The sequence below is a fragment of the Mustela putorius genome, unplaced genomic scaffold (genome assembly GCF_011764305.1).
Source record: "Mustela putorius furo isolate JIRA1106 unplaced genomic scaffold, ASM1176430v1.1 tig00537227_pilon_pilon_pilon, whole genome shotgun sequence".
Taxonomy (NCBI): Eukaryota; Metazoa; Chordata; class Mammalia; order Carnivora; family Mustelidae; genus Mustela; species Mustela putorius.
In genome coordinates, this window is record NW_025422368.1 from 39,670,516 (window position 1) to 39,684,835 (window position 14,320).

The 14,320-nt window shown below is 39.6% G+C and overlaps 1 protein-coding gene across 1 annotated transcript in view; it reads right to left on the reverse strand.

The window, feature by feature from the left end:
- GNS (glucosamine (N-acetyl)-6-sulfatase) overlaps positions 1 to 14,320 on the reverse strand; it is a 57,782-nt gene that overhangs the window by 25,129 nt on the left and 18,333 nt on the right. The window contains exons 9-10 of the mRNA XM_045073337.1: positions 13,332 to 13,435; positions 7,167 to 7,268 (exon numbers count right to left, since the gene is read on the reverse strand). Of these exons, the coding sequence (XP_044929272.1) occupies positions 7,167 to 7,268; positions 13,332 to 13,435 (206 nt within the window). The remainder of the gene's footprint in view (positions 1 to 7,166; positions 7,269 to 13,331; positions 13,436 to 14,320) is intronic.

The window sequence follows — 14,320 nt, forward strand, 5'->3', positions numbered from 1 at the left end:
CTGGTGATGACAGGCTGATACTCCTGTTTCTCCAGTTATGAGGGAGGGAGCCATAGGGCATGGTAACGTAATTTTTTTTTTTTGTAACATAATTCTTTAAAAGCAAAAAACAGTAAACAAACTACATTATTAATTTTATACTAAATACCACTCACCGTATGCCTATGTAAGGACAGACTATCCGCTTCCATACAAGTCTCATACACAGTGCTCTAAATGGTGAATACTTAGGTGATGCGGCTGCTGCTACAGTTCTTGCTGTACAGTTACTAGATTTTTGCACAAAGACACAAACCTACACAATGTAAATTTATTAACTGTACGGCGTGGTGGCCGTTCACTCTTCAGTGGACCATCATAAATGTCTTATCTTGGTCATCTTCTTCTTGAATAGGCTGAGGAGGAGGTGGAGGAGGGGCTGGTCTTGCTGCTTCAGTGATTTCAGAGGTGGAAGGGGAGGCAGGCACACTCAGTGTAACTTTACAAAATACACAATTTTTGTCTTTTCATTTCCCTAAAAATGTTTCCATATGGTACCAATCCTTCTTCCACTGTGTGATTTTAGCTTCATTGCTTGTATCATAGAAGGGTCCATGTCATCAAAGTCAAAAGCAGTCTTGAATAATCAAAATGCTTCTGCCAGACTGTCTGATGTCAACTCTCCAAGATCTTGAAACCCTTCAACACCCCTCCCAACTTTCTGCCACATCTATAATCTCTTTCACAATTTCCTCTATTGTAAATCTTGTGAAGTTAGGCACATCTGGACAGAGTTTTCTCCAGGAGGAATTTACTATTTTGGCCATGAAGGCTTTTTCTGTAACAATTTCTTCAGTGGTATAATCTTTCCAGACTTTCATGATATTCTCTCGGGGTTCTCCTCCATAGTTGATCCTTTCCAGAGAGTAACTGTGTGTAATAAACCTTAAGGATCTTTATGACCCCTCATCTAGCAAATAAATTGGGGACACTGTGTTTGGGGGCAAGGAGACCACTTTGATGCCTTCAGTGTTTAACTCCTGGGGTTCTGGGTGGCCATCCTCTTTGTCCAGTATCAAAAGAACTTTAAACGCAGTCCCTTATTGGCAAGGTACTTTCTCCTGACTTATGGAACAAAACATTGATGGAACCAATCCAGAAAAATGGTCCTCACTGTCCAGGTCTTCTTATGCAACCAAAAGACTGGCTCAGGAGTCCTCATCCAACTGCTTTTGCACAAAACAGTAGGACTTAGATACAGCTTCCTGCCTTAAATCGTGGTGTTTTCTTCTCTTTCTTACTAATAAATGTCTTTTATGGCATTTTTCTCCATAACAGAGAATTTCTATCTGGACTAAAAACCTGTTCAAATAGATATTCTCAACGATGAAGATCTTATTTATTTGAGAGAGAGAACACGAGCAGGGGGTGTGGGAGTGTGGGTGGGGAAGGGCAGAGGGGAAAGGGAGAAACAGGCTCCCTGCTGAGCAGGGAACCTGATGTGGGCTTGATCCCAGGAACCTGAGATCATGACCTGAGTTGAAGGCAGGCGCTTAACCCACTGAGCCACCCAGGTGCCCCTCAATGATTTTCTTAATGGCATCTGGGAACTGGTCTGTCGCCTCTTGGTCAACAGAAGCTACTTCTTCTGTTACACTGACATTTTTTAAGCTAAATCTTTCTAAAATTACCAAACCATCCTTTGTTGGCATTAAATTCTCCAGCTTTATATTCTTTATCTTCCTTTTGTTTTCAGTTGTCATATAATGACTTTGCTTTTACTTAATCATTATTAGTTCTATAGGTGTACCTTTCTTTTTTTTTTTTTTTTAAGATTTATTTATTTGACAGACAGAAATCACAAGGAGGCAGAGAGGCAGGCAGAGAGGAGGAAGCAGGCTCCCCATTGAGCAGAGAGCCCGATGCGGGGCTCGATCCCAGGACCCTGGGATCATGACCCAAGCCGAAGGCAGAGGCTTTAACCCACTGAGCCACCCAGGCGCCCCTAGGTGTACCTTTCTTAGAGCAATCCTGCACCTACACAAAGCTACATTTTCAATACAAGATAAAGTATTTTGCAAAAAGGATTTTTTTCATGCCTGTTGGCATACCTGCCATGACGGCTTCATGAATTTCCTTTTTTCTTTTTTTTTCCCCACGGTGGCCTTTATGCTGGATAAATTTGTCTTGAAATGGTGGGCAACCAAAGCTGCAGACCTCAATCTACGGTACATATCAAGCAATTCCTTTTTCTTATAATGTCGTAACTTTTCTCAGCTTCTCAGGAGCATTTCTAGCATCCCTAGTGGCACTTTGCATGGGTCCCATGGTGTTATTCAAGGCTTATGGTATTGCATGAAACATAGTGAAAAATACATGAGAACTGGATGAGATAACTTTTTACGACAATACAAATTTACTGGAGAGAAGCTGTTCATGCACAGATGATTAGCATCACATGGCATTTTAAGCAGATACTCGCAACACTTACGCTCACCTCCAGCAACTGGAGGTGGCTAGGAAGTGATACAGTAATAGAGTATGGACCACAGTCGACGATTTTATGCAGTTATAATTTAATACTACATCATTGTATTTCTCTCAACTAAATGGTGCTATGTATATTCTGAGTAACTTTTGATGAACTTCAACTTTTTAGAACAGATTTGTATACATTTTATGATCATAAGTAATAAAATAGTATCTATGTATATTTTATGCATTCATGACATACCTAGTTTTTCTTATTTTCTTCAATACTTATAGTCTACATGGTTCATCTGCTAGTTTTTAAAAATTGTTGCAAATCTCCAAAAAATTTTCCAATGTTCATAAAAAAAAAAAATCTGTGTGTAAGTGGACCCACACAATTCACACCCATGTTGTTAAAGGATCAACTGTGTATGCTGCAAATAATTTCACCCCCATGGTGAAATGGTATAAAATTTGTGCAAGAACATTAAAAGATGTAAAATTTCCTCTTACTGGATCTATAGATTCAATGCAATTCCAACCAAAAATCCAACGTGAATTTTCAGTTAATCTTCAAAGCTGTTCTAAAGTTTACATAAAGAGTGGTAGCTATGGTCCCCACAAGGGCAGAGAGGTCTGCCTTTACAAAGATTTAATTACACAGCTTTATAACAAAAACAAAATAATACTGTTACAAGGATAGAGAGATCTGTGGAACAAAAGAGACAACTGAGTATATATAGAGAAAAAAATGAAATTGGATCCCTGACTCATACCATACCAGAAAATCAAATCTACGTATATCAAGGACTTTTATGTAAGAGGCAGAAGTACAAAACTATTCTAAGAAAACCCAGGAGAACTGTTTTTTGATCCAAGGTTCCAAGCAATTTTATAAGCAAGACACAAAGAATACTAACCATAAAAGAGACGATTTATACATTTAACTCCTGTGTTCTCAAATCATAATGTAGAGGAAAGACAAGTCACAAAGAGGAAGAACATGACGGGCAAAAAGGTATTTCACAAGGGAAGCGACACAAAAGGCATGAAAAACTGATTCACTCATCAAAAACTCAATTAAGGGACGCCTGGGTGGCTCAGTTGGTTAAGCAGCTGCCTTCAGCTCAGGTCATGATCCCAGCATCATGGGATCAAGTCCCACATCTGGCTCCTTGCTCCGCAGGGAGCCTGCTTCTCCCTCTGACTCTGCCTGTGCTCGCTCGCGCTCGCTCTCTCTCTCTCTGACAAATAAATAAATAAATAAAAATCTTTAAAAACAAAAACAAAAACAAAAAAACTCAATTAAGGGGCACCTGGGTGGCTCAGTCTGTCTGTCTTCAGTTTAGGTCACTAAAGCCCCACATAGGGCTCCCTCCCTGCCCTGCCCCATCCATGAGCATGTGTGCTGGCTCGCTCTCTCCCCGAGGTATGTGTTTTCTCAAAATCTCTCTCTTTTTTAAAGATTTTATTTATGTGGCCGCCGTGCAGTTATTGGTGCATGCGGTTTTGAAAGTGGGGAGGGTCCTGTCCCAATGAAAAGTTACAGAGTGCTTGTGTTTTAAAAAAAAATAAAGAAAAGAAAAAGGATTTTCTTTATGTATTAAAGAGACACAGAGCATTCAAGAGATTGAGACAGAGAGAGCGAGTGAGCAAGGGAGTGAGCAGGGATGGGGGAGAGGGAGAAACAGATTCCCTGCTGAGCAGGGGGCCTGATGTGGGGCTCGATTTTAGGACCCAGGATCATGGCCTGAGCCAAAGGAAGATGCTTAACTGAGTTACCCAGGTGCCCCTCAAATAAATAAAATCTTAAAAAAAAACCCCGAGAAACATTAAAAAATGGGCAAAGGATCTAAACGTATCTCCAAAGAAGATACACAAATGTCCAATAAACACACAAGATGTTCAACATCATCAGTCATTGGGGGAATGCATAGATCAAAACCACAGTAAGATACCACTTCATACCACTACAATGTAATAAAAAGACCGTTAACAGCAAGTGCAGGCAAGGATGTGGAAAACTTCAAACCCTCGTACACTGCTGATGGGAATATATAAAATGGTACAGTTGCTTTAGAAACAGTCTCGTAGTTCCTCTAGAGATTAAACATAAGTCACCACACAAGCCAGTAATTCTATTCCTAGGAAAATAGGTATGTACCCAAGAGAACTGAAAACATTCGTCTGCACAAACACTTGTACACAGGATGTCCACAGCTGCATTATTCGTAATAACCAAAAGGGAAAACAACCTATCAACTGAGGAATGGATAAACAAATGTGGAATATCCATACAGTGGAATATTATTTGGTAATGAAAAGGTATGAAATACTGATACCTGTTACAAAGGGGATGATTTCTGAAAACTTTATACTCAGTGTAAGAAGCCAGTCACAAGAGCCCATATATACATGATTTTATTTATACAGAATGTCCACACAGACAAATCTATAGCACTAGAAAGTAGATCAGTGCTTGCCTGGTGCTGAGAGAGGGAGCAATGGGGGAAAGACTGCTAATGGATCTTTTTGGGGTGATGAAAAGGTTTAGATCACGGTATGGAGGCACAACTCTGCATACACCAAAACTACTGAACTTACTATCAACTTTAAATTAGTGAATAAGGGAATTAAAACTGCTACAAATGATTCATTTCACTAATAAACGAGGAAATGCAAAGCAGGACCAAATACAATTTTGGTCTTTTCTATCCACCAGATTGGCAAAAATTAAGTTGTCTATAAGTTGTTTCTTATAGAACAAAGGGAATTCTCATACATTGCCGGTGGGAACGTGAGGTGATAACATTTTATAAAAATAACTTGGCAATATTTATAGAAATGAACAATGTGCAGTTCCTGTATTGGTATATACACATGTTCACTGGAAGACAGGTATAAATATCAACTAACGGCACTGTCTTTTTGTTTTTGTTTTTTTTTTAAGATTTTTAAAATTTAAGAGAAAGCAGAGCAGGAGAGAGAGGGCGCAAGGAGGGAGGTGGGGGTCAGGGAGAAGCAGACTCCTGCTGAGCAGGCAGCCTCATGTGGGACTCGATCCCAGGACCCTGGGATCTATAATAAGCAGATGCTTAAACACTGAGCCACCCAGGCTCAACCCAACATCATTGTTCCTAAAACAAAACTAGCACAAGAGAACAATCTACTGACTAATAAAAAAACGAAGTTTTGATGTGTTCATACAATGGAGTATTAGGCATATGTGAACAACATGTATCAGTTTGGAAACAATGCTGAATTGGTAAAAGTCCCAGATTACATTCAGGTGTTTTTGTTTTGTTTTGTTTTAGTGCCAAAAATGTATCAAAACTAAGGTATCTTGTTTAAGGATATTTACATGATAATTACTAAAAAAATAAAATCCAGAGAATGACAACCATGACATTCAGGAATATGATCACTCCTAAGGACAGGCAAGGGACAGATAGGTAGGATGGGGAGGAGCATATAGGTAGATGCACCAGTAGTGGAAATATGTGAGTTCTTAAATGGGATGATGAGTTCCTGGGTATTTCTCAGGTTTCAAGGCTTATGTGAGTGACATGTATTCTCTTGAATGAAGCACATATTACCTAGTAATAAACTGTAACAGACTCAGACAAATCAATGATTAACAGTCACCTATAATGAGTTACCATAAATGACTAACATATTTTAACACTGATTCTGCCGATTTAATATTGATCGTTCCACAGATCCTTAGCTCTGTGCAGTACCATACACACAAATACTTCCTGTGTATTCTATTTTTTAAAAGATTCTATTTTTAAAAAGATTTTGTTTTTTGAAAAGATTTATTTTAGAGAAAGAGCAGAATGAGGGGCAGAGGGAGAGAGTGAAGCAAACTCCCCACTGAGCAGGGAGGCTGACGTGGGGCTCAATCCCAGGACCCTGAGATCATAATCTGAGCCAAAATCAAGAGCTGGCTGCTTAATGAACTGAGACACCCAAGTGCCCCTAAGATGTTATTTTTAAGTAAGCTACCCCCAGCGTGGAGCTTGAACTCACAACCTCAGAATCGAGTCATATTCTCTGACTGAGCCAGCAAGGTGTCCCTTAAGGTATATATTCTGAAGTGAAAGGTCTTGTCAAATTAGCTTCCTGACCGACCGCTCATACTGACTACATGTTTATGAACCAAGTCTAAGTAGTTTTCATTTTCTCAGACTTCTGCAAATACTCAGTTATAAGTCTTTTTAATCTCTGCCAGTTCTGTAGATAATAAAGACCTCCTACAGTTATGCATTTCTTTGATCAGCACTGGAGCAATCCTTTTTGCACTTACTGTAGACATTTCTAATTCCTCAATGAGTTGATTAGTTCCTTCCTTTGCCCATTTTTCTACTGGGATATTAATCTTTCTAAAAACCCATCTACTATGGTGAAGAACTCATCGGTTGGGACCACAAACCCTTTTTCACATATGTTGCAATTTCTCATCTGTCCTCACTTTGTTTATGATGGGTTTTTGGGAGGGGGAAGGGGAAGAAGGGAGGATAGAGATCTGTTTATAAATGGCCCAACTGGTCTTTTAGAAGCTCCTTCCCACCAGAGAGAAGAGAAAAATTCTATTCTCCATTCTCCAATTTTCACAATTTGATTTAAGATTTAAATTTTTAATTCTAAATCTGTACAACCTGGAATTTATTTCAGAGTCTTGGCTCAGGCCCGATTGAGGGCTTCATACTCACCAAAATGGGCAATAAAGACATCCCATCCATCTGTGTCTTATTCGGGTTATAGCCAGCAATATCCAAAATAGTAGGACCCAAGTCAATGTTGGCAACGAGCATCTATGAGAATGAGGGAAGAAAAACAAGCAATCTAGAACACAGTTGGTCTGGTTTTCCTTTTCTATCATACAGCTCTTCCCCCACCCCACCCATGAGACAAACAGCATTTGCTATTATCTTTTGTACAGCCCAGACTTACTGAGATCTTACTCATTGAATCATATAAGAATTCAAAAAATAAAACATAAAGATTTCTAAGACTTGTAATACATGCCCCTGGGAAGTTATGTATCTACTCAACCCACACCGCTATAGAGCAAAAAACATTTTTCAAAACATTTTTCGTAACTTCTTTGGGACTGCCCAAAGTCTGATGAATCATGAGAAGATGTTGCGCTATTTTATACCAAGTGTTTACAACATGTATTTCTACAGTTCACTACATTTGATTTCAAACAGACTCCTGACATTTTTGAAATCCTCAAAGGGTGAATGCTTCTTTTTATCCTTTCCATTTTTTAAAAAAGATTTTATTTATTTGACAGAGAGAGACACAGCAAGGGAGGGAACACAAGCAGGGGGAGTGGCAGAGGGAGAAGCAGGCTTCCTGCTGAGTGGGAAGCCTGATGAGAGACTTGATTCCAGGACCCTGGGATCATACCTGAGCCAAAGGCAGATGCTTGACAACTGAGCCACCCAGACACCCCAGGTTGAATGCTTCTTATCAAGGAAGATATTAACCCTTTTTGTAGTTTCTCAAAGTGGTAACACTACTAAAAAATGTTTGCAACAGGAAGGTAGAGGAGAGGGGTTTAAAAAAAGATGTTTGTAATAGACTTTGGAGACTGCAGAAAACTCATTCCAACAGGAGTTTCCTTAAAGAGCACAAAACTAAGATGTGCTAAATAAACACATTAGGCATTAAAGTCACTGTCCTGCATTTACACCTTGCTTTATTCCTTTGGTTTATTAGACTATTTTACTTCTGTATACAAATCCTCTTTAGGACCTAAACCAGCATACTCCCACAGAAATATAACGGGACCACATATGTAATTTAAGATTATCTACTAATCACATTAAAGTAAAAAGGGGAAGAAATTCATTGTATATATTTTATTTAACTTGGTATGTCAAAAATAGTACTATTTCAAATGTAAGCAATGTGAGACATTTAATAAGATTTTATCTTTTTTTTTGAGCTAAGTCTTTGAAATCTGGAATGCTGTACTTGTAACACATCTCAGTTTGGACTATCACATATGTTTTGGCTCACCAGGCGCAGTGGCTGGTGGCCACTGTGGTGGACATGCAGGCTTAAAGTCACTTAAATCACAGGCTAGGGAAAACTCAGAGTGGTGAAGACAATCCACCAGGGATACCAGGGGAGTCAAAGTTTACCGAGCACCTATTCTGTGCCAGTCCTTACGGTTTATCCTCTCTTAATCCTCGCTGCCACCCCAGGATGCACTATTTCCCCTGCTTTACAGATGAGGAAGTGAAAGAGAAGTAACTGAAGCAAAATCAAAAGCTTGTAAATTGAAAAGCTACCATGTACTGAAAGGAAATAAAAGTCTTCAGGATTGTTGAGACAATGCAGAGCATCGTAAAAAGGTCAAGGTGGGGGGGATTAAAAAAGTGAAACCTAACTCAGGAACTTTTCATTTAAAAACAAAACCGAAAGTACAGAAATAAAAGGCAAGAAAACGTCTTCAGAGCACTGTTAATCAGGGGCCAGGTTTCCTGGCAGCTATGAAGGGCTCATACAGGGCCGAGTAATATACTTATCTTGGCTCTGAATCAGTAAGTTTAACACTAAGCTTCCAGAAATCACCATTCGGTGGTAAGCCACTCACGGGAAAGGCAATCCTTTCTTTACTTTTATACTTAAGTGAAACAAGTTAGGAAATTCTAGATTCAAGAATTAGAATGGATACTATGGGACCATGAGTGTAATGACTTCTAGAAACACTAGCAATTCAAGTCCTAAAACAGTACTGCTTCTATCACTAAGTATAAAAGCTACTCGGGAAAAAACTCACAAAAATGTCCCCAGGGATTATCCAAGACCCAGGGTAAGAGATATCTTCCCTAATTCCAGGTCTCTCAGGAAGACCGAGCTGCTCTGAATACAGTCAACAAGAGTGGGTATGAATACAGAAGAGATCATGGCAGGAGAGAAGAGACAAGCACAGATATAACCTCAAGAATCAGATCAAAGCAACAAGACTCTGATGTGTGACTCAAAAGACCTTCAGTTATGTCTAGGACATGAATGAAGTGAAGTCAAATCCACAGGTATTACTAACATGTCCAAGGCAGTTTTATAAAGAAGAAAAAAAAAAGTAAACACCAAAATTGTAAAACCTACAGAGATTTAAAATGGTGACTGCCTGTTTCATCAGGAAACACTTAAAAAGCCATCAATTACATGATGGGAGGCTCTCTCAAATGGCAGTCGTCTTTGTGGGGAGAAAGGTCTGTTTCAGTACAAATCAAGAGTCACTAAGATTTGTCCCAAGTACCACAGACATCATCCCAGGACTCTGTTCCCAGCTATCTGCAATAATCACATTTTCCCTAAAAAGGAATAAATTCTCTTCCCTTTCAGGCTTTAGTTTGACTAAGAGGGAAAGAATCTCAAAACCAGCAAACTACATCAGAAGATGGAAGACTTCTAGAGGATACTGAGCATGAGTGAAGAATCCAACAGAGACTTCTGTCTCTGGTTTTTACAAACAAGAATCAGAATGGATACTATAGGCCCATGATTATAATGACTTCTAGAAACACTAGCAATTCAAGTTCCTAAAATGGTACTGCTTTTATCACTAAGTATAACCTTAAAGATTCATTTATGGATTGGAATTAAAAAGCACTGACAAGACCAAAAGTAAATTATTTCATAATCGCAGCCTCACAGCTTGGGAATGTTCTTAGGATTTATGTATATAGATATTATGATCAAATAAAAACCCTTAGAAAATTCTGGGGCATGAAATCAAAGGATATCGTGCTTTGGAGCTGCTTAATATGCCCAACTCATAACCCTGCGCCTCTCATGCAGGACGACTGGCACCGAGACAAGTACCCTGTCAACACAGGATGAATGACCCACCATCTCTGACACTCTTTGTGCTAGGTGGAGGCTGAGCATTTCATACTTCTCAAACTACATCTGTCAGCACAGCACCACCCACCAAACCCCACCCTACCATGGATTTTGAGAAGAGACACAGTTAATTTTCAATCCCGGTTCTGACACTTACTATGTGACCTTGGTAATAACCATTCAGGCAACATGGATGTCCCCCAATGTGTGTTAAGGGCAGGGTATTCTAAGTTTAGACAGTGCCTCTCTTCTAGGAACTCCCCCAAGTAAAAAAACACAAACTCAGCAGGGTGTGGTAAGTGTGAGGGCAGCCAGGACAGGGCAAGGGCACCTACCCCAAGTGGGGGTGGGGGGTGTAGTGACTCTCCAGGCAGAAACCCCAAACCAAAGCTCTCAAGGACAATTAGTGACGTGGAAGGGGCATTTGAGGGGCATTCCCAAACAGAAGGAGCAATCAGCAGACAAAGACAAGGAGGTGAGAGAGATGAGACAGAGAGAACCACTTCACTTAGAAGTGACAGTGGTTCGGTACAGCTGCCATTCTGTCCCCTGGGCAAGCCAAGCTCATTCTTCGATGTGTGACTTCCCATTTATTGTTCTTCTCAGAATGCCCTCCCACAGATCTCTGCAGGACTAAACCCTTTCCAACACCCAGGTCTCTGCTCAAGTGCCTCAGAAGCTTTCACTGACAACTGTAGTGGAAGCATCTGGCTCTCCAGGCACTGAGAGTTAAGAACTAGTCTTTCCTGACTGCTCAGTGCTGTGTAGCCAAGCCTGCAGGCATAAGATATTTAAATATTTTCTGAGCTATACTGTAATGGTTAGGTACAGACTCTGGAGCCAGACTCCAATATTTGATAGCAGACTCTGATATTTTATCTTGGGCATGCCATTTAACTTCTACACCTCAGTTTACTCACCTGTGAAATGGGTGTAACAGTATCTCTAAGTGGGTTCCTATAGCTAATACACTTAGAATAGCACCTGTCACACACTAAGCATTCAAAAAGTGATAGATATTACTGTTGAAATGGTTTCCTAGGAACCAGGTTTCATTCAGACTGCTTGGAGAAGGTCAACTTTTCTGATTTTAATATTTAGATGCCGCTGTTAACTTGAAGATAAAGGGAACTGTTTGGTTGATGGGCAGCTGGCTGACACATTCCATTCCGTTCTCATTTCACTTCCTTCGCCACGCTGGTTAGAAATGGCCCTAACAGCCCTGCTCCTTGGAAATGCACACAGCTGCCAACATGTTTTGAGTCCACTCCAACACCAAGATCAAGAAAACACTTTTAAGACTAAGCAAAGTAAGTCAATCAGAGAAAGACAATTATCATATGATCCCACTGACATGTGGTATTTAAGAAACAAGACAGAGGATCATAGGGGAAAAGAGAAAAAAATGCAACAGGACAAAACCAGAGAGGGAAACAAACCATAAGAGACTCTTAATGTCAGGAAATAAACTGAGGGTTGCTGGAGGGGAGCTGGGTGGGGGAATGGGTTAATTGGGTGATAGACATTAAGGAGGGCACATGATGTTATAAGCACTGGTGTTACATAAAAGTGATGAATCACAAAGAGACCTGTACCCTTAGGGGCAAATAATACATTATATATTAATTTTTAAAAAAAGAGTGATGAATCACAAACCTGTACTCGTGAAACAAATAATACATTATATGTTAATTAACTGAATTTAAATTTTAAAAATTCTAATAAATAAATAAAGGGCTAAAAAAAAAAAAAACAGACTTAATGGTCCTCTAAACTCGCCTATCTCCTTTGAAAGGAGACCCATTCACATCGTACTGGATTTGTAGCAGGAAATGACTGGCTTTAGGAATGCAGGTGTTAAGAAAAAAAGAAAACTCAAAAGAAATTACAAAGGCCATTTTACCTTTCTGAAGAATTTCAACAGAATTCCATCATGAGCATTATAAAAAGAAATAAGGGTATTACACTTAAACATTAACCTCCAAAATTAGACTAAAGTACCTAGTATACCCATAAAGTCTGGCCAGTTTTCCAATTCTAGCTTAAGTGATGTATTTGCTCATTTTCTTTTGTCTCACAGAGCTGGGACTGAAATTGTGTTATTAGAGAAGAGAAGACATAACTAGTAGAACTTATCAATTCTTATCTTCCAAGCATTAGACCAAAGCGTTTTGGATAAGAGTGTCTAGAATCTCTAGGAAAAACGTGCCTCAGTATTTGGTACCAAGTTTGGAAAAAGACACTGAAACCAAATGGAAATGGCAACAAAAGAAAGTGGTACATTATGACAGTTCTAGGAGAGAGAATCAGTAAAACAAATGCATGTGGGACAAGCAGTTCCACAGAGAGAGGGAAATAAATCCTCTGAAGACATGCTTTCTATAGCCTTATATTCAGTGAGGTCAGACTGGCAGCAGCTATCAGCAGGGAGGTCAGATATGCAGAATCAGAATCTGCATTTTAACAAGGTCCCCAGGGGCATTTGCCTGAGCTCTTAATCTACAGGGTAGTAGGCCCCAAACTGGGCTGCTTCTTTGTATTACCTGTGGACTTAAAAAAAGCAGAGGCTGGGTCCCTATTATAGTTCAAGTGAGTCCACTAGAACCATTCTGGATGTTTAACCTTTCACAATTTCAGAACATGATGTTGAGGACAGTGGTAGCAAGTCACTGCTCCAGGACAAAGTAAAGATTTAGTCTCGAAGGACAAATCAAAGCTACTCCTAGTGATATATATATATATATATATATATATATATATATGGGAGGATGGGGGGGGGAGAATACAATTAAAAGAAGGTGGCCAGGAGCTTAAAAAATAAGTAAATAAATAAATAAATCAATGAATAAGGGAATCACCGACTCCAAGACTTATAAATACACTCACAAGATCTTAAGCCGAACACAAATCATCCTCGTAGGAGAAGTCTAATCAGCCTCCTCTTCAGAGAACAGCCTTCTTTTCTCAGGCAAGTGCTACCTGTAAACAGCATCAGCTTCTCAGGCACCTACCTTGCTTGTCTGATTTGGTTTGATCCCAGGTCCCCGAACCAGCAGTGGAACTTTGATATCAAACTCATACAGCTGTCTTTTGTCTATCGGCAAAGAAAACTGTCCTGAAAACAAAATACAGGGGGTAAAGAAGGAGCTAGGAAAGAAGTATCACACACATATTCAATCAATGGACAGTAAGAATGCAAACAACTCTGTTCTATTTATGGGACTTAAATAGAAAGTTTATAATCGCTTAGGTCTCTTATTACTACAAGGCAGGAAATGAGTTCATCTTTAAACTAATGCGTAGGGGGACTCCTTGGTCTAAGATAAGACAAATTCAGCAAAAACAATGACTGGAAAGTACTGAAATACAAATACATAATTTATGTAGGATACTCAACCTGACCACAATTGAATGAGGTTACTCTAAAAACTGTCAATAAAGAGCCAAAGCATTTATCTGACCTTTCCTGAATAAACTGCATTTCAAGATAACCAGTTGAGTTCTTCTCTAAGGAATTCCAACTAATAAATGCAAAAGGACAGAGTTATGAAGTCAACATTTTGCCATCTTTAAGAGAATAGTAGATTAAAGCAAGAATGAATCATCAATGGAACCTTCAGCTACAAAAGGTTCATAGGTCAGGCTCAGGTTGACACCACATGAGCCATCAATTAATAGCAGCATCGCTAAAGTGGGCCAACCAGACACCATCATGAACTGATGTAACAGGAAGTACATATCAGTAACACCAAGGAAACATTCTTTCTGAAAATGGCAATCAAAAAAAAATATTTATTTATTTGACAGAAATCACAAGTAGGCAGAGAGGCAGGCAGAGAGAGAGAGAGGAGGAAGCAGGCTCCCTGCTGAGCAGAGAGCCCAATGTGGGGCTTGATCCCAGGATCCTGGGATCATGACCTGAGCCGAAGGCAGAGGCTTCTGAGTCACTCAGGCACCCCTGAAAATGGCAATTTCTATTAAGCCTCTAGATCTAACTACC